The 27765-nt window shown below is 39.4% G+C and overlaps 1 protein-coding gene across 3 annotated transcripts; it reads left to right on the top strand.

Annotated features, from left to right (window-relative positions):
• Positions 1 to 100: 100 nt before the first annotated feature.
• mroh1 (maestro heat-like repeat family member 1) lies at positions 101 to 24952 on the top strand. Of its 3 annotated transcripts, none has more exons than XM_034127402.1 (45): positions 101 to 192; positions 1070 to 1174; positions 1389 to 1534; positions 3244 to 3375; positions 3481 to 3643; positions 4311 to 4409; positions 4933 to 5084; positions 5275 to 5415; positions 5552 to 5644; positions 6736 to 6814; positions 8497 to 8610; positions 9070 to 9143; positions 9275 to 9397; positions 9587 to 9694; positions 9886 to 10030; positions 10321 to 10361; positions 10787 to 10928; positions 11143 to 11195; positions 11364 to 11471; positions 12095 to 12214; positions 12338 to 12460; positions 12564 to 12710; positions 13523 to 13549; positions 14982 to 15104; positions 15560 to 15639; positions 15734 to 15875; positions 16026 to 16121; positions 16471 to 16575; positions 16776 to 16911; positions 17172 to 17284; positions 17481 to 17633; positions 17826 to 17882; positions 18014 to 18111; positions 18224 to 18389; positions 18592 to 18761; positions 18878 to 19015; positions 19572 to 19686; positions 19853 to 19999; positions 20262 to 20328; positions 20532 to 20653; positions 20962 to 21111; positions 21207 to 21341; positions 21580 to 21682; positions 22256 to 22321; positions 22406 to 24952. In XM_034127402.1, exons 2-45 carry the CDS (start codon positions 1153 to 1155, stop codon positions 22480 to 22482), a joined length of 4911 nt encoding a protein of 1636 aa, XP_033983293.1. In that variant the 5' UTR covers positions 101 to 192; positions 1070 to 1152; the 3' UTR covers positions 22483 to 24952. The 3 variants fall into 3 exon arrangements, with proteins under 3 accessions (XP_033983293.1, XP_033983294.1, XP_033983295.1); XM_034127403.1 differs by having other exon boundaries at positions 101 to 224; XM_034127404.1 differs by lacking the exon at positions 13523 to 13549.
• The last annotated feature ends 2813 nt before the right edge of the window (positions 24953 to 27765 follow it).

Below are 27765 nucleotides of genomic sequence, written 5' to 3'. Positions count from 1 at the left end.
TGTAGGTTGAATAGCAGCTCTATGTGCTTCAGTTCTATGACTCTCTGACCACGCCCCCTGCTTGATGCGCTCGTGCTGTCCTGAAGCACATGACCAGGCGTGTTTACACCTGCACTGACAGACAGGCACACAGCGACCACACTGACAGGGAAACCTATTGTTTCAAACCGAGAGAAGAAGCACTCGTCAGAGGTAATTATTCAGCCGACGTTTACTAAGACTTGGTAAGTTATCCTAATTAACAAAGCTCTTGTTTTCCTTCATTCTGCGGTGTGAGGACGCTGTCTTCCGTAGCAACAGATGCTAGGTTAGCATGCTAACAAGTCTGCAGCATCATCTCTCAATAAGGTTAAAGACGCATAAACAATTATAACACAAGCTACAAAAGACATGACGTCAAGAATATACTTGGACAATAATGAGAGCCGTTTTCTTTCAATGTCAGCCTCATATAGCTTTGTATTAATAATGTTGTTTTAATTAGCTACTTCGTACTGGTTTAGTAGGAGGTGGTGTTAGTGGCTAAGGAGGCGGCGTAGACAGGTAACTAAAGCGTAGACAGCTGAATCGATAGTGAGATGTTAAAGCATATTCAGTTCATCCAGATATACTTCGATAGATGTTGGTTAACGACACACATGTTGTCTCAGCATGTGCTTTAGTGAAGCTATTATTTATCAGCTCTAAACCATCTTCTTCTTGTTGTCTGCTGTCATTAGTCAACCTGCTTTTTGGTGTCACACATGACGATGAGAGAAAACCAAACGTTTTGTCAGAAAGTACCTGTGCCATGACGTTGTAGCAAAAAAAATAATCAGATATTATAGTTAAATATATATATATATATATATATATATATATATATATATATATATATATATATATATATATATTCTATATATGACTAAACATGCTTAATTTGCTCCTAACATGAGAAGATTAACATTTCAAGGGGTCCAGTAAAAACCTTTCAATACAAATAAGAACATGGCAGTCTGCAAAACCACTGAAAAGGTCAAATGAATTAATATATTTACTTAGTATCTACATATCGTATTATGTTCCTTAGCTCCAGGCAGCCTCTGCCCATCTGTATCCCAGGAGGGAAGCTACATCCTCGGCTACAGGAAGCCATCCCTCTGGCTGTACATCATGGAGGACACAGATGTGGAACGTGAGCTCTTCTCTTTTTTCCCAATTTGTATTATCTCCGCCTCTATTAATCTACAGTTGTGAATTTGCTCTGATTGTTCTGAACCATGCATATTTTTCTCAGGTTGCCCTAGGTTTTGCGGCACTGGTGTCTCAAACTGTTTTCTAGCCATTTGTGTTTTACATTTTAATCTCCATACTCATATTTCTCATCATGCTGTTGTTTTTCCCTCTAGAGGTGACCCTGGCTCTTTTAGACGCGGCCACTGATAAAGACTCAGAGGTCCAGGAGCAGGTCAGGAAGTCCATGTTGACCCTGGGAAAACAGCAGCCAGACAGAGTGTTAGCCATGTGCCAGGACTACTTGCTGAAACACCCTAAGGTAAATCCCCAGGAAACAGCTCTATCCCACTACTTCTACTGTGTGTGTCTAAGAAACCATACCGTGGTAACCAGTGGAAATAATTATCAGTACACACTCTTGTAGCCCTTGCCAAAAGAGCCAGATCGGCATGACTGCTATATGAGCATGCTTTTACTACCATTTACTCTCCTTTAGTTCTGGTATTGCCATTAGTGTCGGGTCAACACCATCTGGGAACTTCTCAACAGTTAAAGTGCTCTTTTGCTGTGACTGCAGTCTGTAACCCCAGTGTACAGATTAGAAGCTACAGGGGGTGAACAAAAAAACATTGAACACCATTAACTTCTATGATGGAAATCTCTGTGTTTTGATTGAATTTTGGTCATGTAACCCCCTGTTTTTTTTAACAAGATTTACTGCTAATCTGTGGAATCTGGTCATACCTAAAGGGCCTCGAGCATGTGGTTTGGTTTCCCACACATGCAACATGTAAACTTGTGTGTATTTGTGGCGCATTTCTGTCACAGAGAGAATCAGATTTTCCGCTTGAGGTTTGACTAATGAGAGTCAAGCAGCATAAATCACTATTGATTTTTGATTCATTATCTTGATATATCAATCACTAATTGGTCTTATGAATGGTAGAACATAATTAAACTGTTTCACCAACAGTCCAAAAACAGCAATATTTCAGAATTACTTAAAATATGAATTGTACAAATATGCAAAATAGCTTTCTGCCAATTGAGCTTAAACTCGAGTCTTAATGTTACAAGTCTTTAAAGGTAGGGTAGATAAGTTTGAGAAACCGGCTCGAGATACACTTTTTGTTATATTCCATGGAATGCTCTTAACATCCCGATAGCAATGAATATCTTAAGTGCTTTGACAAAAAATCCATAAAAAAATGTCATCTGTGGAAGCCGTAGTTCTGTAAAAAGTACGACCAATCATTTTAGCCGGCCCGGCTAAAATAACTGGATGGCCTACCTGCCCGTCAGCCTTCCATCTGTGCACAAACTTATCTCGTGCCCTCATTGGTCATGTGTGCGTTCGTGTGTGTTGGAGGAGGGGCTCTGTAAGGAAGTGGCAGATTTTCTCCGGTTGTGTATTTTCAAATTCTAGCGATCTCGAGCCGGTTTCTCAAACTTACCTACCCTACCTTTAATCCACTGGAGTTTCCAAAAAACATACATCCACATTTTTCTTTTTAAACATGTTTTGTCAACATAATTTCCAGAAGCTGTACTATAATACAATTGAGATATTGTATGACAAATATTGCTCAGTTCTTCCTCTAAGCTGCTTAGATTTTACCTGCATGGGCCTATAGAAAAAAAAAAGTTAATTTCCTGGTCTTTATTTTGTATTTATAACACATTAACTCCTAATAAATGTCCCAATAGAGCTCTGAATCAGCTTGTGTGTGTGTGTGTGTGTGTGTGTATGATCTTATCATACAGTCTCAGCCCATGACTGTGATTACAGATGATACACTGGGGAAATATGTAGGGAAACATCAGTGACACTGCACAAAGAATGTCCTTTTTCATTGAGATGTTGTTGAATATTCTGTATTGTGTATTATATTTAGCCTACGTTGCAGTCAGTTGAATACATTGAACTTAGCTGTGACATTATTACTTCTCAGTTTTGTTTTAAAATAGATATTTCATTTTATTCCTTCTCTTGTTGTCTCTCCTTTCTTCTCCTCCGCCTCTTTGTAGTTGGTGGTGAGCCACAGAGTTGTGATTCTTCAGACTATTGAGCTGATTGTGGGCTGCAGGATAGAGGAGATCAGTAGCCCCAGGATCAAGAGTATCATCTCTCTGGCCTCAGATGAGATGACACGATCAAAGGTAAAATGTCAGATTTAAATGTTTTCTTGTTTTTTTTGTTTAATCCAGAGTGAAGATGATGAACTATGTTCCTTAATGTTTTTTCTGCCTTTCTGTTTCCCTCAGGAGGTCATCCCTGATTGGCAGCAGGCAGCCAGTAATATTTTGGTCGCTGTGGGCAACAAGCACATCAATGACATCATGGAGGAGATACTAAGCAAGTTTCAGCCGGGGCTCCTTCCTCACTTCTTCGTGGTCAAGACACTAGCCAACCTTTCAGATTCCAACGGTAAGAATATATTTATTTAAGGAAGTTCGATCAGTTATTGAGTGATGTTGAGAAAGACAAAAACCTGTTAAACCTGTTTAAAACAGATTTTATTGGACAAAATGTTTGCACACCACCAGAGTTTATTTGTTTAGGAGCACACAACATTGGTCCCAGACGACATCTACTGCTTCTGCGTGCTTTACACATTTTTATGCATGTCTTCTTTATTCTAAATGTGCATTTACTGTGAAGTAAAACCAGCGTTCAGTTATTTTGCTCCAAACTGCAGATCCCCTGCAACTCTTGCTTATTTTAAATCAGGGCTATATAAATAAACTTGCCTGGCTTTGCCTTTAATATTGGAACATATAAATATATACTATACTATACTGTAATAGATATAAAATCATGACTCCTTATGAACATTCTAAATGCTCAATATTAAATGACTTGTATCAGTGGCTGCTTCTGAGTAGCTGTCCTTGTAGTTCTTTGTGTCAACTGAATTAGATTTATGTTGACTTTTTAGAGAAATTAGCTAGAGTAACTGTAAATCAATGACCAGTACAGAGATACGGAGTTCCCTCCATGCTTTTCTGTTAACAATTGGTACAATTTCTCCTAGCACGGAGGAAGTGAGAGATAATAAGGTCTCATTTATGCTGTATTCTTCCTTGTTCTCTAGTTTATGGAATGGTACCCTTCCTCAATGCTATTCTGGGCACCATGCTGCCAATGCTGAGCATGGCCAAACAGGACAACATGAAGTGGGTCTTCTCTTCAGGTAAGAACCTCCCTACAGGCTTTTATCAAATCTTCATAAGTGTTGAATAATATAATATCCTTCTCCTAAAACTCTTAAAGGTGGGGTATTTAATTTATTTCAGAAACACTTTTTGTTATATTCCATGGAATGCTTTTAACATCCCGATAGCAATGAATATATTAAATGCTTTGACAATAAATACATTAAAAGAATGTCATCTGTGGAAGCCGTAATACTGTAAAAAGCACGACCAATCATCTGAGCCGGCCCGGCTAAAGTAACTGGATGGCCTACCTGCCTGTCAGCCTTCCATCTGTGCACAAACTTATCTCGTGCCCTCATTGGTCATGTGCACGTTCGTGTGTGTTGGAGGAGGGGCTCTGTAAGGAAGTCTGAAGGAAGGGGCAGATTTTTTTCGGCTGCGTACTTTCAAATTCTAGCGCACTCGAGCTGGTTTCTCCATTCTTACCTACCATACCTTTAAGGTTCACATGGTTTTTCACTCTTCCTAATTTCCCTTTCCCTCTGTTTGTTTCTGCAGCTCTGTGTCACTTCAGCGACAGCATCTTGGAGTACCTCGCCAACCTGGACAAAGCTCCAGATCCCACAGTCAGGAAAGACACGTTCTCCAGTGAAATTTATGCTGCTTTCGACATCCTCTTCAATAACTGGTTACAAAGCAGGGAGTCAAAGGTGAGCTCCCTGTCGAAAAACATTGTCTATATTATCTTTTGAGCTTCATGATGTCTTCTTCACCTTTTTCCTTGGCTTCCCTTTTTATGTATTCCTTATTCACACAGTTCTAGTAAAGGTTACTATTTAGTGAATCTGTCACATCATCTCTGTAACGCCTGTCACCTGACTTCCTGTCTCTGTGTTCCAGTTGAGGTGGACAGTAGCGGAGGCGGTGGGCTCTATGTGCCATCTGATGGCCTGTGATAAACTGGAGGAGCAGATTCCTAAACTCATTCCTGCCATCCTGTCCCTGTACAAGAAAAACAACGAGCACTATATCATTAGCAAGGTGGGTTTGAGTTTGTAGTGCAGTGAATTTTGTTTCATGGCCATCATTCACAACTGTCTCCTGACTTTTATGGGCATTCATTCTTTATTTCTGTCAATTACACTTTGTTTCACTTCTTTATTCTGCCTCCACTCAGAGTCTGTGCCAAGTTCTGGATGCTTCTGTCAGCATGAGTAGCAGAGTGCTGGAGACACAACTGGACAGTTTGCTCTTTGCCCTGCATCAACAGGTACACACATACTAAATCAAACAATGCAGCACATCACAGAAACATGATACAGACGCTCATAATAAGGGGACAATTTGCAGAAATCATACTCGTCAAGATGTTCCTGCTGCTGTTCTCATATATATATATATATATATATACCTCCAATTGTCCAATTCTAGATGGGCTAGTAGCATATATTGTGTCTGGGTTCCTTTACTAACGTTTTGGATAGCCTATCGGGGTGTAGTATATCTCCATTATGTCATATGATGTTACTCTGTGAATAAATGAATTGAACTGAATCCACACTAGGTACCGTTGGTCAGACCATCAAGCTCAGCTAATGCATTTCTTGGAGACCTAACATTTGAAATGGTTAATAACTAACAAAAAAAAGGGAAGTGAGAGTGCCCAATAACATCCCTTGAGCAAACCACAAGCATAACATTCTTACATTAGTACATCACCTTCACGTGGATCTGTGTGGTATGACCACTGTCGGTTGCTGGTTTCAATCAGCACTTTTTATCACAATACTTAAGTCTGTGCCATACTGGCTGTAATGCAGTCATTGTGCAATGTCAAAATCCTTCTGTTTACTGACAGAACGGTTCACCTCATAAACCACAACTCTGAGGCTAAGCACTGGGCACACTGGGTTTGCATCTCACTGTAGGTTCTCCTTAAGCGGCTTTCTTTTTGACATGTGTCAAATGACTGTCAGGTGCGCTGCAGTCAGATGTTTGCATAACCTTATGACTGAGCTGGCCCTATGCCTTGCTATGTCGCAACATGTTACCACAATGAGTCTTACAACCAAATGTGAGCATGATCTCTTGTCTTGTGAGTGTTTCATCAGAATGTTACAGCAGCATAATCGTAACCACACCTACAGATATTCCTATCACACTGATCTGACTCAAAACCTTAAAACGGTTTAGCAGGTCAAAGGTATTTTCCTCATTATTATTATTATGACTGCTGCAAAGGTAAACATCTGGCCATTACCATTGAGATGTAATAAACTTGTTCTATGTAATTATTAAATGTCAGAGCTCACCAGAACTTGTTTGAGGGCTCAAGTTGACACATCTCCTTTCTCCACCCAGGTTTCTGCACCAATAGACTACAGTAACCCTCCTACTGTCAAGAACCACAATGAGGTCCTCCGCTGCTTCAGCTTACTAGGTATTGAAGCTTTCATATACAATTTGGTTCATTATTTATAAAAGAAGAGTCTGTGATGACCAGGTTAAGTGTTTGGTAATACAGTAGCTGAAGGTTGTTTGACAGCATTTCTATCTGTTTTAGTTCTATGGAGTCACAAGATCAGTAATGCGATCAGCCATTAGCCGGACTCAGCGTCCAGCACAGCATAATCATATTAACTGTGGCTGATGGTCCACTTCTCTTCCCTTCAACATCGTGTGTTTCTTTCCTGTGAAAGTTGATTTGTCTCAATGGTATTTGTGTTTTGCCTTAAACTCTGTGTGAGTACAATTTAAATTCACAAATAGAATTGAGATCAACAAATTCTTTTTGATAACACAAATAAAAACTGGACTCACGAATGCCTGATTGCAAGATGTAAATGTTGTGATTTTCAAAAATGCATTTTCATATACCTGTAATTTATTTAAAGTGGACCTATCATGCTATATTTAATGATATATTGTAGGGCCATACCTATATAAGGTATATTTATACGTTTCTGTTTTCAAAATACCAAACGGATCATGCATTTTAGCCATGCCTCATTTCGCTCTATGTGCTGTTTGCTGTCTACGGGTCTGATTCTGCTGACCATGCCCCCTGCAGGAGAGGGGAGACGTGCTCTGATCAGCTGCTGGGCTGTCAGAAGAGGGGGAGAAAAAGAGATCTCCGTCCTCCGTGTTTTATTATATAGAGTCGTTATTCATTTGTTTTAAAGCTCAATAAATAACAAAGAAGACCTTTGACCGGCACTTTTCTAATTTTGTCCGGAAGATTTAAACTTTAACGGACATCTTGACCGGCGAAACAAACTGAAACTGAAACTCTGCCGCACGGTCCCCTCGTTCCTTGGAAGAGACGGAGAGGTGGGTGTTTGTCATCTGCTGGTGGACTAACCGGAGAGAATTACAGTGCTTGCCTCGACGGGGAGGGATTGCATTGCAGTGGGAGCAAACGCTTGCCTCGGGGAGGGAGAAAGAAAGCCACAGCAGAGAATAAACAGAAGGGTAACCATGGTAACTATGGGCGGGAAGTCTTCTTCGGCAGACTACAGCGCCACTTACAGGCCTGGCATATGTACTACAGCGTCTCCAGCGCTTTCGAGCGGCAATGGCCGGCCGTGGCCCAACCCCACATTCCCCTGATAGGTGGAGAGTTGGCCCAATAGCCGTAGCGCCACCGTCCTGACGTCAGGACAGTGTTCAAATCTGGATCAGTTTTGATCAGATCCGTTGCAGCCCCTTTTTTAGAGATTTGGGTATGGAGGAAAATAGAGAGGGTTGTGTTTTCTGACACTTGGTGAGTTCCCTGGAACACCGGGGACACATATTCATGTATAAAAGACGTACAAAAGTGCATTTTGCATGATAGGTCCCCTTTAATGTATTTGTAGATTATCTTATTTTTACTTGGACATTTTTTTTTAATTGGCAAAATATTTTTGGAGTTCCACATTTGTTTTTTTCATTTGTGGAAGGGGTTCTACATTTACAGATTACACATTGACACAAAGATTGTCAATCTGTTCACACAAACTGAGAGACAGAGACACATAGACCTGGGGATTCCTGTGTTCCTGATTTTGTATGAATGAGAAAATTATGGGATTTTAAATTTGAATCTCTTTCTTTCTAACTCCTCTCCACTCATCTCTCCAGCAAACTCCTTCCCAGACCGGCTGGTCATGTTTGTTCTTCAGAAGTTGGAGAACAGCAATGAGCGGAGCAGGCTGGGCTCCCTGGCCGTCCTTCGTCACTTCATCAACTCCACCAGTGAGAAAACACACTTTAGACTTTCATAAACAACATTTTGCTGCACTCAAAAAACGATTTGCCTTCCTTCTTGCCGCATATACAAGGAGTTATATTCGTTGTAGAAAGTTAATTTAATTAAGAAAAATAAACAATTTTTTTCCAATTAATAATTGTATTTGAATTGAGAATTTAGTTTCAGGGTTGGCCAACAGACATTCAAAGCTATATTACAAAAGAATCTCAATAGAAGTTTAGAAAAAAAGAAGATTCTGCACAGCCCACATGCATCCCCAACAGCTCCCATAGACTATTATCTGTTACTACACACACATCACTGATTCATTTGGCATGATTAAATTAGTCATTCAGTCGTCTTCTATTATATCAAACTCATGTAGTCTACACAACCCTTATTATTTATCCGCTAATCTGTTCTTATGTAATTATTTGTGTTTATGTCTAATTGTGTTATTGCAGCTTCCACAATGGAGAATAAGAAGCTGCTGATTCTGGCCAGCATCAGACAACCAATGGCTGACCACAGCAACAAGGTAACACACATGCAGACACACACTCTCTATGTGACCATTGAATAACACTTCACAGTTTCTAACAGTTGAGTTTTCCTTTTGGTATGATTTTTGTTGAGACAATCATAAGAATGTATCTCTGTGTGTCTCAGGTGAAGAAGCGCGTGGTGCAGGTGATCAGTGCCATGGCTCATCACGGCTACCTGGAGCTGGAGGGGGGGGAGCTGCTGGTTCGATTCATCGTACAACACTGCGCCTTACCTGACACATATCAGGTACAACTTCTGTTGGATTTAACCTCAGTGGATTTGTTTGAAAGTTCATATAAAGCTGAGCGTTTTATGAGAAGGTGTAGACTTACAAGGCTTACAAATGAAGTGGATCAAACTTGAAGCCTATTTACATTTCACGATAACATACTTAAGATTAGAATCTAAAACATGAATCCATCTGTGTGTCTCCAGAGAGGCCAGAAGCCCACAGATCCAGAGGAGGTGACCAACGAGGCTCTGAGGTCGATGTGCGACAACACCCTGCACCTCCTGACCACCACTGTGGGACGACTCGCTGATGTACGTAGACTCTGACGGATTCATCCTGGTTCCCAAAAAAAATGAACGACTGATGTTTGTTTCGCTGTTGCATTTTTTTGAAGCTGTAAAACAGATTAGTTCAGGTTAAATTAACAGCAGTTGTTGTCCATTGTATGTGTTAGACAAATTAACATTGATTAGAAACTTAACGTATATTTTGTTGTTTTCAGGTGCTGTGGCCGAAGCTGCTGTACTACCTGACCCCCCCTCAGTTCAGCAATGCCACCACGCCTCTGTGTAAGAGTCTGATCGTGCTGGGCAGCAAGAAGAAAAGTAACCAGGAGCCCAACTTCAACATAGACTTTACTGTGGAAGGTAGGGGCAATATTTACCGACCACATGCATGTACTGTTGGGATGCACATAATCCATTATTCTGGTGATTATTTGGTCTATAAAATGTCAGATAATAGTGAAAAATACCAAAGTGATGTCTTTGACGTCCTCTTTTGCATGACATCTTACTTAAACGATTAATACATATCCAAAACAGTTGTTCCATTTAGATACAAAGACAGTCATAAAGAGCAGCTTTGAGAAAGTTACCATTCTTATTGTTCTGCATGATCACAACATCAAGTAAAATGTGTCTTCTCTGTCCTCCAGTCAATCTGCCCTCTCCTCAAACACTAATGGTCAGGCTACTGGTAAGTAAATCCAACTCTATAACTAGAACACATTTCTTTTAACTCTGGTAACTTTACATGGAGTCAAACTGTCACATCCTTTTGTGACTAGAGTTTAAAGCAAAGGCTTACTGAACATCCAGTCGTAAACAGCTGAAGAAATAGAAATACATTTAGTATAATATAATGAAATCCAGGGCCTGTGTTAGACATGTGTTATCATCCGTTGTCGAGTCTGAAGTTCACACATTTTGACTTAAAATATTGTAATTTTAATATTTAGAGCTGCTCTTTCTGCATATTCAGCATACAACAGGTATGAAAAGAGTAATATTCTAATCCTACTCAAAATGTACAGTTTATATTAGCAAAATGTATTTAGTAATCTGAACCCCCCTGTCTGGTATCTGTGTGTCTTCGTGTGTGTGTGGTGGTTTGTGCTCCAGGTGAATACAGCGTTCCCGTTCAGCAGCAGAGGTCACGGAGCTCCCTCCCTCTCGCTCCTTCAGATCCTCAGCATCAACATCCACCCCAACACAGAGATACTCTGGGAAAAAGAGATACCTCCTCTGCTCTCCATTTTAGAGGGTATGAACATATGTGAACATGATCATTTCTATGTTTATATTTATGAAATAGCTTTGAAGGAAGCCTGCTTTCCTGTAGGAAAAACCGAGTGGATACTTGCAGTGTTTTTTAACAGCGTTTACGCATATGTAGGGTGCAGATGTTTTGGGATCCTTTCCCTTTTTATGTCGCATGAACATTAGTTTTAGTCTGCCGGTATGTGGTTTGTTTTCAGAGTCAACAGCAGAGAGCCTGGATAAGAAGCAGTGGGATGAAAAGTTGCTGAAGGTGGGCTTGTTTACTCTATATGAGAATATTATCCTAAATATACTTTGCTCATAGACAGCCCAAGTCAGACTAAAAATTCAAATGTTTTTCCTGGAAAGATTGTTTAATTGAGTAAACATTACTGTCTGACTTGATTAAGTGGATTTTCTTCTAAATTCTTGTCTCCAGCTCTTGTCTAAGACGCTGTCTACTATTGATGATGACAAGTGGGTGTGTCAGCTGGCAGCAGAAGCCACGAGATACCTCTCAACATATAACAACGCCTTGGAGGAGAAGGTAAGAGCTTCAGCTTTTTCACCCATAAATCAAAAAAGTAAGCTGAATTCAATCTATTCTTTTGTCCCCAGTAACATAAAATAATTTGACATGGTTTTGTTGTTTGTCGTGTTGCTAGGCCCTCACAGTGAGCCTAATTTAGAGCTTCATGTTGATCATAATAAAACTCAAGATGCCGACTGTGTTCAGTGGTGATTCCCATCCTTTAAGGCTCATGACCTCCTCAAACAAAGCTATGCCTCTTTATGAGAAGGGGGCAGGTAAAATAAGATGTTCTTCTCCCTGCTCCTTTCCACCATGCGCTATACAAAAACAAAAAACCAGTATAAGTGTACATGTTTTGTTTTAAAATAACTGCCATGTGTGGAATAAACAAACAAATTACATAACAGCCCCTGAGGTGAACAGTTAACCTGAGTGTAGAGACTTAATGCTGTTTATTTAACAACAGTAAGTTAAAGATTATTTTAAATGTTCAGTAAAGAAAAATGTATTGTACAAACTATATTTCTTCCCAAACCTGTCAGATGAGAACTGTTGATGGTGAACATAGATTAGAAACCAGCACTGATCACATTTAACATCATATATGTAATATCATTTGTATTTTTCATTTTCTCTAGAGTTTCCTGTATCAATGTATCGGAGTGACTCTCAAACAGTGTTTCAATAAGGAAGTGGTTAAAAAGCAGCTGCAAGAAATGCTCCTCACAGCAAAACACAGTGATGCCATTGAAAGAGAGGTACAAATGTCATACGAGGATTTCTCCTGTGTTGTGAATTTGATATAAAAATGAGCATTTCTCAATGATTGGTATTACATTTTCATGCCTGGACTTCTTGTTTCTGTTCTCTCTATCTGTCAGGGAGTTGCAATGGGGGTGGGTCTGTGTGCCAACAGCCACTTAGAGGGAACTCTGACCAAACTGGAAGAGTTCGGCAAGTCGGACGCCTTCAAGAAGTCACCGAGCATCTTCAACCTTCTCAAAGTACAAGAAACATTTATCATATATCCGTCATGTGAAGATCCTGTTGTGTAACTGCTGGTGTTAAACGCGCTTCTGTTGTCTGTCTTCACTTTCCTTTCCTCAGGAACGTAACGATGTCGAGGTAGAGAAGGTGAAAAGCACATTAATCTTGTGTTATGGTCATGTGGCCCTGAACGCACCACCGGAGAAGATACTGACTCGCATCGATCAAGACATCCTCCGCGCCATCAGCAAACACTTCAATACCAAGGTAATGTACATACAAAGGTAACATGACTTTGTTATTAAAGAGACACAAACTTGCAAACAGGGAAGAATGACACTGATAATGAGGACAAACAAGGGTTCAAGTACAGAAAATATTGTAATAAAAGCTACTTGTTAAATATGATAAACAGGTCTGATTGCAATTCAGAGTTAAAATAGTTGTCTGTTTTCCAAATGGATCCATAGTTTTAAACTGTACCATTTATAATATCAGCTCACTGATTGGTCCTCTATGGTTGCTAGTGGGCGGCTCATTTTAAGACTTTTTCAATGTTGTCAGTTCAGGTTGTCAGTCCCAACATTGCCCTGAAATAGACCCTGTGATGTCTGTCAGCTTGTTTATTTAAAACTCATTTCTTTATGTGTGTATCTCGCTGTGTTAGGGAGCAAATGGTGACTTTTTTTAATTTGGAGAAAAAAATCGAAATAATGAATGAATTATATTTTTATTTAACACTTTTATAAACAATAACAAATAACTTTATTGGGGTAAGCATTAAATCCAGAAAAGCAGTCTGCATTTATTTAAAAAAAAAAAATCCAAACGTGCTTTATACCTTGTGAAAATGTTCCTCTGTTGAATGAATCCCTATAGCAACGGGGAGGCAGCAGTTTGTATGTTGGTAAATCTGCAGATTTCAGAAGTAACACTGTCGTCCGCTGTGTTGACTTTAGTTAAATCATAAGTAAAATGATGCCATTCTCAAAACAGCCACACACACACCTCTGCACACATCACCCAGTTGAGTTATTTGTATGTGCTCTCATGACTTTATTAACTCTATTTCCCAACAGGTTCTAGGGATTAAAGTAGAGACAAAGGTATTGTTGAAGGAACACCGGGGCCCTCTCTCTCTCTCTCCTTCAGCTTTCTCTGTCTCACTTGCCAGTTAACTTTTCTTTATTTCACCTCGCTCTCCTTCCTTACTCTTTTGTGGATTTTTCTTACAATTCTGCACATGTTGTGGTGATATTTACTAAAACTTTTACGGAAAGTGTCTTTTAGGGAAATAATACACACCTTGCTACAATGAAGTAACTGCTTTTTCTAAAAGCATTTACTTTGCTGTATATTGTATTTCACACTGGTAGAGCACTAGATTTTAATGCAAGTGTCTTAAAAGTAAATGTTACTTCAAACATGCACAGTTAATAGAGTTGACTGGTCAGAAGTGAAAATGCTCTTCCTCAGTGAAATATAGTTTGATGAACATGATACACCACCAAACATCTGTGGAGTATCAAAACCCCTTCAGACTGAACAGGTGGCTGTTTAAAAGTGTCAGCATTGATTGAGAACAGTGGCTGTGATCAGTTCAAATGGATTCTAGTCATGACCGATCATCGCTAAAAAGAAAACTATTTAATCTTCTTTTGCAGCCACTTTTATAGCCTGCAGGAAGTGAGGGTTTGATACTCTAAGCTTCTCTAGATGTGGGTGAATTAATGAAAATACAGCGCCTTCGTTACTAGATGATGCTTCTAACCTTGCATCTAAAGCAAAGTGTGTTCCTCTGGCCATTACTGAATCCTTTTATAATTATTTTAAATGACCTACATTACTAGCAACATCCTCGCTACATTACTTATGTGTAAATGGGTTTGAGTAAAAAGCTTCTTGTCAAATAGACATGTTATGGTTTCATTATTTGGCTCCTTTTTAAAGAGCTGGTTTACAATAATGCTGCATTATTTATGCAGTTGTACGCTGTTAGAATGACTTACTGTTTTTTGTTTCACTGCTACAAACTGAGATTGAATTGAAAATGAGCTTTTTTATCCCAATTAAAATGAGTATAACAATCCTTCCCCTTTGGATCCATCTCCCTCCGGGCCAGACACGTTCATTCTTTCTTTCCTTCATTGCCTGATGGTGGATTTTTGGAGTGTGAAAGGGCTTTTGTAATTTCTTGCTAAATCTTAACTGCTCTTTTGTGACTTCTGGTGGTTTGCTTTCAATCAATCTCTAATCTCTAATCACACAACTCTGATTTCAAGTTTCTCTCCATCCTTAGGCATGGAGGATCAATCTACAATATCGTTTTTTGGATTGATTTCATTGATTGCTTTGTTCTTATACTGCCGGAATGATGATTTTGGATTGTGTTTGCTCAATCGCTTGTAGAGTTGCATCTGCTAAACTGGGCTCCAGTTGGCCTTGTTGTTTGCATTCCTGACAATCTGTCTGGAAAATGCAAATGACCCCTTTTGTTCATATTGTGAGCCTACTTGTTTGTGTCTCTCCCTATAACAGGACCTGACTATGAAACTCAGTTTGGTCCAGAGTGTTGGGCTCATAGCCAAAGCCATCAGTGAGTGTGTGAAGAAGCAAGGCTACGTCTTCTCTCGCAAACAGGAGATCATCAATGTCTTGCTGGTCAGTAGTCAATTCAGTTTGTTTAACTTTAGGGTTGCAGAATGAATCCAAAACTTGTTGAAATTGCAATATGGACTAGTGCAGTATTCAAATCGCAGGAAGCACAATATTAAATATATATAAGGCTAAATACTGTATGTGTTGAAAACACATTATGAGTTAAGTTTTGTAGCGCCGCAAAGATATCCCTGCCTACAATTTGTACTTTACACACTTAACAAAACAAACTTGTTTGGAACTGATCCTCTTAAAAACTACGCCATTAACATTTAATATATCTTTCAATGAAAATAAAAGTTAGGTTTAAAAAAAATCAATCACTCTAACATCCTGAATGGTATTTAAATGACTTATTGTTTTAAATGGTATAGCCCCACAAGTCACAAATATTTAATTGTGGATGAAACTACAATTTTTCTGATCTGTATTCATGCAATGATATTTACACTATTCAGGATTTCATCAAGGCAGAGCCAGCTGACTCATTGAGGACTCCACTACGCCATCTTGTGATGACCACCTTTGCCAACCTTATGTATCCTTCAGCTTCAATGTTTATCACAAATGTCCACAACAACAGGACATCCCATCATTTCCCAGTGTTTCATCCTTGACTTGTAGTGCTTCAGACCTCTGGACCCTGCACTCAGTGAGAATGAGAGCTTCGAACTGCTAAAGGTGTGTGTGAACAGTGTGTTCTCTCTGCCACCCGAGATACAAACTCCAGAGAAAACCAAAGAAGAGGAGACACTGGACCCCAAGCAGAGAAAAGTAAGATAGAGATGTGTGCTCACACTGTTTAAACTATTTACACATTCATTCCTCTCAAGAAAAACACATCAACTTTGAAACATGTAAACCTAATTTTGTGCAATTTTTTTCTTATTCTGTTATGTTGTATGTCCTTGTATTTCTGTGCAGGCGCTGTACAAAGACACTCTGGCTGCACTGCAGGATCTGCTGAAAAGTTTTCTGGCCAGGGACCCCACACCTGATGGCCTGCAGAACATCTTTAAGGTGATGTTTCAGACTAATTAATCCTACTTAAACATGACATTGAATACAATTAAATATTTATATATTTGCATTATTCTTTCGTGGTTTTATTGTTCTTTTTAGACGTGATCTAATTAGTGGCAGATCTTTTTAGCACATTGCTGCCCATTAGCTTAAGCTAGCTGGTACCAAATCCCACCACCACTATTTGTTGTGTCTCCTGTCCTTTATACCCTTGATTTGTGTTTTAGGTTGTCTAATTAAAAAGAACAATTGGATTAGCTAGATGTCCATTGCCTGTGAAGCTTTCCCTGCTGTATGACTGCAGCACAGTGTTGTCTGACATGATGTGTGTTATTATGCTGTGCAGCACATAGAGTCGTGGTTGAGCTCCGAGCAGGACCACGAGAGAGAGAGGTCTGTCAAAGCTATTTCCCATCTGCTGGCTTTCTACCTGGACAACCTGAATGTCAAGGTACAGACACACAACACACACATCAACCCTCAGTCTTTGTCTTTCAGGTTTGATATTTAACAGCATTCTTGTAACTCATTCAAATGTGTAATGCAGACACCCTAAAGGATCTTATCAGTGATAATGTTTGTTTCTTTACCAGCTATTCAAATGTACATTTTGTGACTTTCTTTTCCGGTATTTCCCGCCTCTCTGTGTAGAACATGGTGACTTTCCACAACCTTGGAGCTCTGCTGGGCCGCCTGTCTCCCCGATGCTCTGACCCTCACCCTGCTGTACGCACCGCTGCTGTGGACTGTATCTACTCCCTGCTTTACATTCAGCTGCGCTATGAAGGTACAGAAATGTTTACTATGTGTGTTTTACAGTCACTGCATGAAAGTTCACGTGATGTATCCATTTTTTGTGATATAACTATGTAAAACTAGAATGTTTATTTATTTAAGACATTCCAGGAGGGTAAATTCAAACATTTGTATTTCTCACTCAACATATATAATCCAGTTTTAACCTAGATGTTTTATGTTTATGCATTCAAAAAACTAGTTTATGCAAAGCTTGCCGTTGACCCGATCTAATTTTTATTTTGTGTGCAGGTTTCTCCCTAGATTATAAGGATGAAGGTGTGGACAGTCTTTTGCTGCTAAAAGAAAAACTGGATAACCCTGACCACTCTGTCTTATATAAAACCTGCTCCGACCTCACCAAGGTAACACTCAGCACGGCTGTCTTAGACATTCTCCTATAGTACATGTATTCAATCCTTCTGTTTCCCTGCCAAGGAAGATGTCTGTTCATTCAATATTGTTTTGTTGTTTTGCCTTTATTCTGCAATCAATATTACCTCTCTTCACTGTTTATGTCAAGATAGTAGGCAAACCTAGTTGCATCTTTGTGTGTGTCAGGTGATGAGCAAGCGCCTCCCTCAGCAGCAGCTGACCACGCTGGTGTTCATGTTGTTTGAAGGGCTGGTTGACAGTCAGGCAAACTGCTGCAGAGCCTCGTCTGTCATCCTCAATACTCTGCTGAAGAACAGAGGAGGAGGACTGCAGGAGCTGGTAGAACACACACACACACACACACACACACACACACACACACACACACACACACACACACACACACACACACACACACACACACACACACACACACACACACACACACACACACACACACACACACACACACACACACACACACACAGGCCTTTGTTGCACCAGCTAATTCATTGCCTGTTTGTATGTCAGGTCCCAGAGATGCTGGAGGTGCTACATGTGCGTCTGCAAAACATCACAGAGGAGCAGGTACCAACTGACAGTGTTTGATATTTAGCATAATGTGAATATTTTTTATAAATGTTTAGCTAATATGTGAAATTCTATCTAATCATCAATGAGCTATCCCTGCTAATCTGTTTCTTTGTACCCATGCTTAGGTGCGAGTGGCAGTGGGACAGACGGTACTAATCCTGGCTTCTCAGCATCTACAGACTGTCGTCAATACACTAGTCAACCAACCACTGCCGTATGACAGGTATATATATCATTTATTATATGTTTTGCCTTTGTAGGACAAAGGATTTCTCACATCTCTTAGAGCTAAGAGTTTATTTTTTAAATGACTTTTTATTTTTCCCTCTGTCCAGTTGGACCAGTGAGATGTGGATGGCCTTGGGGGCGGACCCCATCGTAGCCAATCAGATCATGGAGATGGTGATGGAGAAGCTTCTCATCATGGCGCCCTACGTAGACCAGAGGGACTCAATGATGAGAGGAGGGACGACGAAGGTGGCAACCAATCAGCCGCTCGCAGTGAGTCTCAAACGCTCGCAAACATGCCACTGAATACATCGTACTGCATCAAGCTTGAGATAAAAATTAAGATGTATTTTATCCTACACAGTTCCCCTCAACATAAATATGAAAGCAATGCTATTAAAGGGAAATGTTTAAGTAGCAAAAGAGGATGATTCTCATATTTTTGAATGTGTTTCTGTCTTTTCTTTGCTTCCAGATGACATGTGGTCTCAAAGAGCTGTTATTAAATGGCCAGAGTCAGGAGCCGGCACTCAGCCGGTTCCCTCAGCTCTTCTCCTGTCTCACTGTCCGACTGGGAGCAAGTGTCGGGGTCTCGGCACCGAAGGACAACAACAATAAACACACAGCCTCCATCCACGTAGCAGGGTGGGCTTATTTTTCTCTTTAGAGCTGGTAAAATGTAAATGGTATTGTCTGTTCAACTTGAATTTGAAGTGTGTCTGTGTGCTAACTATTAGGTGTCATTTGTTTTTGTGTATCAGGGTAGCAGCTGATGCTCTGCGGATCTTGTTAGCACGGGCTCAGTTAGATGAGGTGATGAAAAGACTGGATGAGGATAAAGCCTGGGATGCAATGAAGGAAGCGAATGCACACGTAATTGGAGTCACACTGCTGGCAAGGTACGCATACACACACCAGCTGGGTAACTTTGAGATCTCAATCTGAAATGTGCAGTTGATAAATGCTGTTACTGACAAGTAAAGCTATTACATTGAACAGGAGTCAAATCATTTTCAGTCTCTTTGAAAAATAAATATGTTAAGGTGTTGCTTGATATGAAAAACACCATCCTTCTGCTTTTGCACTATTCCTATCTAAAATGAGGGCTGATTTTAGATAAGACCTACATTTTTTATTTTATCTTTTAGATTAAAATGTCATAAAGCAAAACATGTCTTTAAATGTCTGGTTTTTCAGTCTAAAACCAAAAGATATTCAGTTTAATTTGATGAAAACAAAAAAAGCAGATGCTATTCAAATTTTACAAGATAAAAACAGCCTTTTTCCTTTTTGGTTTTTGCCAATCGATTAATCGTTGCTGCTTTTATTTAAATGTATGTCCTCACCAGTACTCTAGCTATCGTTTCATATATTCTCATAACTAGTAGAAAATGTGTTAAATAAATAATTCCTCAATATGTAAGGCTAGAAATGAATGTGTGTGTTCGTCTGCAGGGCGATGGCTAAGCATGCTGGTCCGAGGCTGCCCTCCATCGTGGAGTGTCTGTGTCCGTCCCTGAACAACATCTACGAATGCCAGAGAGTCACCGTTACTGCTTTCTTTTCTGAGGTGATGCACTATGAAATATTGCACCTCATTTTGTTTTTCTGTGTTAGAAAGGGGCAGCTAACCCCATGAAGTGTAAAAAAATAGCCACAAATGCCACTAAAGTATAAAGAATATCATAACATGGGTAACCTGACACCTCTCTTTTGCTCTCATTTCCTGGATCCAGCTGTTAAACCATCATGTGGTGACGGAGTTGATGTTGATAGATGTGTTGATGAACAACATGATGGAGAGGATATCAGATCCCTGCTGCACTGTGCGCATGCTGGCTGTGCGAGGGCTGGGCAATATAGCCTCGGGGTCACCTGAGAAGGTACTGAGCTCACACATACAAGAGAAGGGTTGCACAATTCATGGAGATGTTAACTAAATTGCAAAATGGACTTGGTCAATTATAATTCACAGGAAGCACAGTATTTTTTTAAGTTCAAATGTTCTGAAATAGCATTCAGAATCATAATTTATTGTGGAACTGCAGAGACATGCCGACCAACAAATTGTGTTCTTAAGACTTTAAAACATATTAGTTTGATTCTTGGTTCCTCTTTCTAACCCTGGCTTCCTTCTTCCACCAGGTGAATAAATATGCCAAGGAGCTGCTGGCAGCCATGAGCTCAGGCATGGAGGAGAAAGACGATCCAGGTAAAGTGACAGCAGAGTCCTTTCTCATGGTGGGAAAAATGAAAAAGTTACATTAATGTGAAGTCTGGCTCTCCTGATTTATTTACTTACGTTTACAGTCCAGTGGTTTGGGGTTTCACTTTCCCTCACCACATGTTTATCTTACTCTCATTATTGATTGATTGTCATTAGTAGAAGATGTAATTTCTCTCTTTATCCCTCAGGTAAGCTGATCACCCTTGAAGCCATGTCAGGTCTTTCCAAAGTTCTCCTCTATCTGGACAGGAAGAACGTCCACTTATTAGTGGTCTATATCTTCATGAAGATTAAACCATTCTTGGAAAGTGTAAGTTTTGTCTAAGTTACTCAACATGTTATTTGATTACATATATTGTATGACGCCTAGAAAAATTGATGGATCAAAGTAACAATTTTTTTAACAGTTCTGGTTTTTGCGATTACTTCAGCATAGACACCGTTTAGTTTCTTTATATTATCCAGAGCCGATGTGGGTTGGTGTTCTGTGTCTCTGTTCAACACACACACACACACACACACACACACACACACACACACACACACACATACACACACGCATACACATACACATACACATACAGAGCTAATTAAAGATCTTGCTTTGTGCTACTCCAGGAGAACGATGAGATCCGCTGTGCCTCCATCCATCTGATGGGGAACCTGTCCAAGTTTGGCTCAGGAGAGCCGGTCTTCAAAGACCAGATCCACAATGTCCTGGTCAGCCTAGTGTTACACCTGGTGGACCCTAACCCAGAGGTGGTCAAGGTACTGAGAGAACTAAATGAATAAACTCTGAACCTACAGGGCATACTGCTACATTGTTAAATACTGATATCTATCTTGTTTTTGCATCTGTCCAGGCGTGTAAGTTTTCCATGCGAGTGTGTGCTCCTGTGGTGGGATCAGAGCAGATCACCACCATGTTTCAGAACCACCTCCACGAGGACAAGAGCTTACACTACGGAGAGTTCATCAACGACCTCACCAAGTACCTGGTGAGACACAGACACTCAAACACATGCACGGCTGGAAAGGGGTATCCTGCAACTCCTTCGAAAATAATAAATGAAAGGGATATAAAGCAGGAGGTCGGAAGTTTCTCAGTGAAGTTAGTTGGATTTAGATTCTGGTTTTTTGATGCTATTTAACAAAAAGAGCTATCAAAGTCTGGACAAAAAAATGATCATCTAGTTGTATATGTTCAACATACACTTTAATTTTTGTGGTTCATAGATTCAGGACTTTCCCGGCATGCTGAACTTCTATCACATCTCCGTCATCCAGTTCTTCAAGAGCAGCTGGGCGGAGGTCCGGGCCGGAGCCGCCATGTTTATAGGTGAGAACATGAACATGACCGTCTCAAACTAGTGAGACTGTGTACGGACCACAGACATGGTTCATGGTAATATAATGTGACCTGATTTTGTGTGTGTGTGTGTGTGTGTGTTGTGTGTGTGTGTGTGTGTGTGTGTGTGTGTGTGTGTTGTGTGTGGTGTGTGTGTGTGTGTGTGTGTGTGTTGTGTGTGTTGTGTGTGTGTGTGTGTGTGTGGTGTGTGTGTTGTGTGTGTGTGTGTGTGTGTGTGTGTCTTGTGTGTGTGTGTGTGTGGTGGTGTGTTTGTTGTGTGTGTGTTGTGTGTGTGTGTGTGTGTGTGTTGTGTGTGTGTGTGGTGTGTGGTGTGTGTGGTGTGTGTGTGTGGGTTGTGTGTGTGTGTGTGGTGTGTGGTGTGTGATGTGTGTGTGGTGTGTGTGTGCTGTGTGTGTGTGTGTGTGTGTAGTGTGTGTGTGTGTGTGGTGTGTGTGTGTGTGTTGTGTGTGTGTGTGTGTGTGTGTGAGTGTGTGTGTGTTGTGTGTGTGTGTGTGTGTGTGTGTGTGTGTGTGTGTGTGTGTGTGTGTGTGTGTGTGTTTTCAGGGTTTCTACTGGGGAATCTTCAAGAGGAGCATTTTTCCCACCTCAACATGGGCACCATCACTAAAGGTGATTCACTGCACATCCTTGCTTCTTCCGTAATGTAAGGTCATTCTGTTTTCCTTCTGGTATTGACTGAGTGTTTGTCTTCAGGTTTAGTGATGCTGCTCAAAGATCCAGATCCTGTGGTGAGAGTGAAGGCTGCGGAGGCCATGGGACATTTCCACTGACACACAGAGACAAAGAGATGCATACCAATCATGTGTGGTGGTAGGTCACCCCTACCCAGAAAACAAACTACGATTATATATTTATGGTTTAAATAGTCGACATTTTTTATTTGCAGTAATTAAATACAGAAACGTCATTCAAACCAAAACGATGACCAAAGCAGGAATTATGTGCTGCGAAACTTTACCAATGTTACGAAATCATTTTAAAAAAAAAACACTGATAATTCTTATTCAAACACACAATGCACATATTTAGCATTTGCAGCTTTGTCGAGCCTCTTTTCCCACTTAACTATGGTACTTGAAAGGAAGTGTCAATTCTTAGCTATATTTTAGTGACCAAAGACTGTGTTGCTGTATACACATCACATTTATTTCCTGTAGTGTTTAGCGTTCAGTCTGAGCGACAATACTAGAGATATACTGTGTTCTTTCAAAGAAATCTACCAAGATGTTTCTAATGATAACATGCATGACAACATTTCCATATGTGTGGTCATACCAGCAATCCATGACAGTGTATTTAATGTGAGTTTTAGTTTCAGACAATCTCTTTTCAAAATGTTTTAGAGTGAAACACCACCAAGATTCATCCCTACACTCCATTAAAACTCAATGAAGCATTTTAGGTCTATTGAATACTACTGTGAGTAAACTATGTTGAGGTCTATAATAGAGAACACGCTGAATGCACTGGAACTACAGCAGGGCTTTCATTTGTTTTATGTTTTGGAATTGTTTGTGAAAGATAAAAAACTGGATGGTACGATGTAATCGCTATGTCCAGCAGTTCAGATCATCTAGCAGATGTTGACAAATCAGACAGCAATAACCCATCAGTAACTACCTTTTACTTTTATAACCAACCAGAACAGGGTTAGCACATTTAAGCTTTTTAACCCCACGGACATGTTGGTGCCAAGCTTCCATTTCCAAGCCATAAACTCAAACTTTGCACACTTCCTGAAGTTGGAATCATGTTTGCGCTCCATATTTTCATTCCACATAAGACAGCTATTAGTTTAATACACACAGTTTAACTTTTGATTCTGTAAGAAAGCCCTTTTTTTTGTACCCTTTTTTTTTCAGTATCATTAGTGTTTGTTGTTGTAATACTCATTTTGGCCACAGGGGGCTGGAGTGCACCACTACTCTATATTTTGAAAGTGCTAAAAGTTATTAAAATACATTTCTGGTATATTCAATAACTTGCAAATACACAATACATGAAATTCAAACTCGCCTAGAAAAAAAAGTGATGCTTTTAGACCTTTTTAAAAGATGTCCCCCTCTTGTGGGTGAAATTAATATGACAACATTAATCACTTTATACCATCTGCTTTCTCAGTTAAAAAAAATATACTAGTGAATGCTTATTGCCATTATATTTATTTTAGGAGGGATTATACCTTTTCATAATTACAATTTAGTTTACATTTAGGATTATTTATATGCGAGGTGATAATTTTGCGTTGCCATTTTTAGACAGGCCAGCCTTCCAGACCTAACTATTCACAAACCAGTACTTCCAAATCAGAGCCGCCATGCTGAAAAGAGTCAGTGCCAAATGTTCATTACATCATTTATAACCGGACCACATAGATGCCGTGAAAGATTTTCTCTATCTCACATGCTGTTGTTTCCATATCATTCTTCCATGAAATGTTTGACTTTGTACAGTTTCAGGCAACAGTTGTTGGTTTGCAGGCCTCTTAATATCTTACTATGTAAATAAATGTGTGAGCGTTATACTCTGTAAGGATGTTTATACATGTTACCTTTATGTCTGCAAATGAATTCACTCGATAGACAACAAAGAGTGATGCAAAATAATCATAATGCATTCTTAATTGAATTTCATCTAGAGACACATGTCCAATACAGAGTCAGGTACAATCAATGCATTGTTTGTCCCAGGTTAATGATAATATCTATGTCTCAAATGTTTCTGTTGCACTTTTAAGCTGTCATGTAGTCCCTGATTTAAGAACTAAAAGGCAAAAATCATAAATCCTCAATAGCAAAACATGTGGAAAGCATCTCTATATGTTTGCCATAAGATACCTTTTGGTATTCTGGTTATTTAAGACAGAAATGTTTTCCCTAATGTGACAAGTGCTTTGTGGCTGCTCCTGGATCAGTATTCGTTGCACTAGATATTCTACAAAACAGGGACTCGTGGCTTCTAGCACTTTCTAACACTATGGCTTGGTTAAGGGGTGAATGGTAAATAGTAATAATAAATGTTATGAGTTTTAAAAGATGTTATTGACTTTATACCACTGATATGATTATCTCATGTCATCTACTTGTTTTTATTAACAAGTTGAATGCTGTAAATGAATGTGTATGACACATGTGTGAATGTGTGCATGTCTCTTCATGTGTTACTGGACCAGATGAGTGTGGATGTTGGCAATCAAATGTATTTAAAATGAAGAAATAAACATATCCATCAAAAATATAACGTCTGCATTTTGTTTGTGTTGTGTTAAGTGTAGTTTTCTCTGTGTCCACACGGGCGCAGTCAAGAGCAATGTATTGTAATCTTTCATTAAAAATGCTGTTTCAACTTCTTGATGTCCGAGGCTTTCCCCTTATGTCACAGTTTTCCTGTGTGTGTCTCAGGTGCAGTTTGACAGCAAAATAGTTAACATACAATTTAGTTTAAAGACAATAATAAGTTCATCATTGCTTGCAGCCTAGTTACAGCATGTTCCTCCCTTCTCTTTATTATTTGTGTGTTTGGACTGACACATCTGAAACAAGAACACAGTGTGGCGTACTGTAGCGTGAGTTTGAGACTGCCCTTGGGTTTTTGTGCCATAACAGCAGCAGTGTATGATCCATTTGAGCTGTTGAATAACCTACAGACAGACAGTAAACACAGCTATTGTGTTTCAGACAGGATGATCCTGAGCCTTCATCCTGCCAGCTGTATATTGTCCTGTGTGTTCGAGAGAGAGAGAGAGAGAGAGAGAGAGACACACACTGGCCTTCACTTGCCTCTTTTATCTCCAGGTCAGTGAATACAGTTTAAATAGTATTTTTCATAAATTAGAACGTCTTGAATATTGATCTTAAACAGAAGTTTCAATTAAATATTTAAGAAAATGTGTGAGTGGAATGTTACTCAGTACATTTGCTCAAGTATTGTATTTAAGTAGATGCGAGGTACAGCATCACCGTGGAAAATATTGACAGCCAGTTACTACTTTTAAAACTACACATTTTCATAAACTGCTTGTCAAGTGAAAAACAGTTTTCACAATGTTGTGATTTTTATTTAAATTGAAGGAGGTTTAGCTGATTATGATAAGAGCGAAGAAGCCTCTTGTATGAGTGGGAAACATTTTCTCAGAAAGTCATGAAAAGTTGACTTTTCTCAGAAATATGTGCTTCTCGCAAGACAGCTACATGTACATTACAGACAGAATGATTTTGTAGAATAGTTAAGAGTTAAAATCGGCATAACTTTAAACATTTAAAGTATTAAAATGCAGCAGTGAGACAATTCGCCAAAAATATACCACTTGTTTTTAGAATTTATGGTTATCTGAAATAATACTTCTAATCTTTCATTAAAAGAAGAATAGTTTGTGTATTTTTTAGATCATAGTTAACACCAAAGGAAGACATGTTGGGGTTATCACTTCCAGGATAGGGTTTTAAAGGGTCCCTATTCTGCTCATTTTCAGGTTCATATTTGTATTTAGTTTCTCTACTGTGACATGTCTCCATGCTTTAATGTTCAAAAAGTGTCTTTATTTGTCTCATACTGCCTGTGCTGCAGCACCTCTTTTCACCCTCTGTCTGAAACCTGAGCGCAGTCTGCTCTGATTGATTTTTTGGACCGTTTAGAGATGTCCCGCCCCTTGGGGGTTTTGAAATAGAGTTAATCTCCTATCTGTAATCCAGTCTGATAATACCTATAGTTCAACGTTGAACGTTGAACTTCATTCATAGACCAATATAGTATTTTATTCATTCCCAGCCAGAGCAATTGATAAATCAAGACCTGTCTTTGCTTTACTTTTAACAAATAAAACCCAACTTTTCATCCCAAAATGTGTTTTTATATATATGTATATATATGTAATAATATACACTTACACTTAGATTGCTTCATATCTGTTTTCCAAACACATTTACATCTGATACATGATCACGTATGTTCTGTTATCATTGCAAACTAAAAGCTTTGATTTTATTACATTTTCTCTACAAACGAGGAGTATGCTAAGCTATGACTGAGGCAGAGAATCCCTTACTCTCACTATACGTATGTTCACCATTTGGGGTTTTATTCCTCATTAGCATTTGATGTAAATCACCTGGAGGCAGATAATATGTTAAAATATTGAATCAAGGTCAAATTTGATCGTTCTCTGCGGTGTATCAAAGTTTAGTTTTATTTCCGACGTGGACGGATTGAATTTGACGGCGTTCTTTGCGACAGCTCCTGTTCAATCATCATTTGATTAAAGATAATTGCCGACATTTATCCTTATAACACATGACTTACTCGATGTGTTTTAGAGCCACTCAAAAACAAGGTTAGACCAATTTAAATGTTGTTCAGGAAACTGTTGTCCCGATAGGGCAGACAACACCTCGTCATACTGGTACTGTAATGCAATGCTTTATATGGAAATACATGTTTACAATGTTCTTGTGTAAAGCTGAAGGGAATTGAATCTCTGTGCTGCGTTAAGCTGAATTCATTAAGGTACCAATCTGGGATGCAGAATGAAATCCCTGTATTGATTTAAAAAGCCAAAAATACCTAATGGGCTCATTAAAGTCCAAATACATCCTGAATGAGATACTGTAATGCTTTGTCAGCGTACCAAGACGCTGACAAAGGGCTGACACATATATATATATAAATATATGTCTTTCTAAATCCATTCATTAAACATTACACAATAAACCATGCTCAGTGTTAACACCAGTAACCTTGGATTTGAATGCTGTCGGTCTTAAAGGATATTATATTCTGTTTCTGTTCATATTAAAAAATCCAATAAAAAAAGATACCAACAATGCATTGAAACGCCTAACAAATATTACCTGTATGGCCTCTATTAGCCTCTGTAGCACAGAAGTCCATTGTATCCGAAATCTATTAAAACCATCGAGTCACACTGTTTAGTCATTACCATGGACACACACAAACACACACACTCCTACTGTTTGAGTGAGGCTTTGTCAAATCTGCAGTACCCAGCTGTAACAATAACTGATGCAAGAATGAAACCACAACTTGTTGAGCTGTTT

The sequence above is a fragment of the Trematomus bernacchii genome, unplaced genomic scaffold (genome assembly GCF_902827165.1).
Source record: "Trematomus bernacchii unplaced genomic scaffold, fTreBer1.1, whole genome shotgun sequence".
Taxonomy (NCBI): Eukaryota; Metazoa; Chordata; class Actinopteri; order Perciformes; family Nototheniidae; genus Trematomus; species Trematomus bernacchii.
Note: the sequence above shows the minus strand (reverse complement) of the source record. Positions and strands in the feature narration are given on the sequence as shown.

Coding starts and splice junctions, on each gene's coding strand:
- mroh1 (XM_034127402.1), top strand. CDS start 1,153: ATGGAGGACACAGATGTGGAAC. Junction 5,416..5,551: donor AGCACTATATCATTAGCAAG/GTGGGTTTGAGT, acceptor GCCTCCACTCAG/AGTCTGTGCCAAGTTCTGGA. Junction 20,000..20,261: donor CCTCGGGGTCACCTGAGAAG/GTACTGAGCTCA, acceptor TTCTTCCACCAG/GTGAATAAATATGCCAAGGA.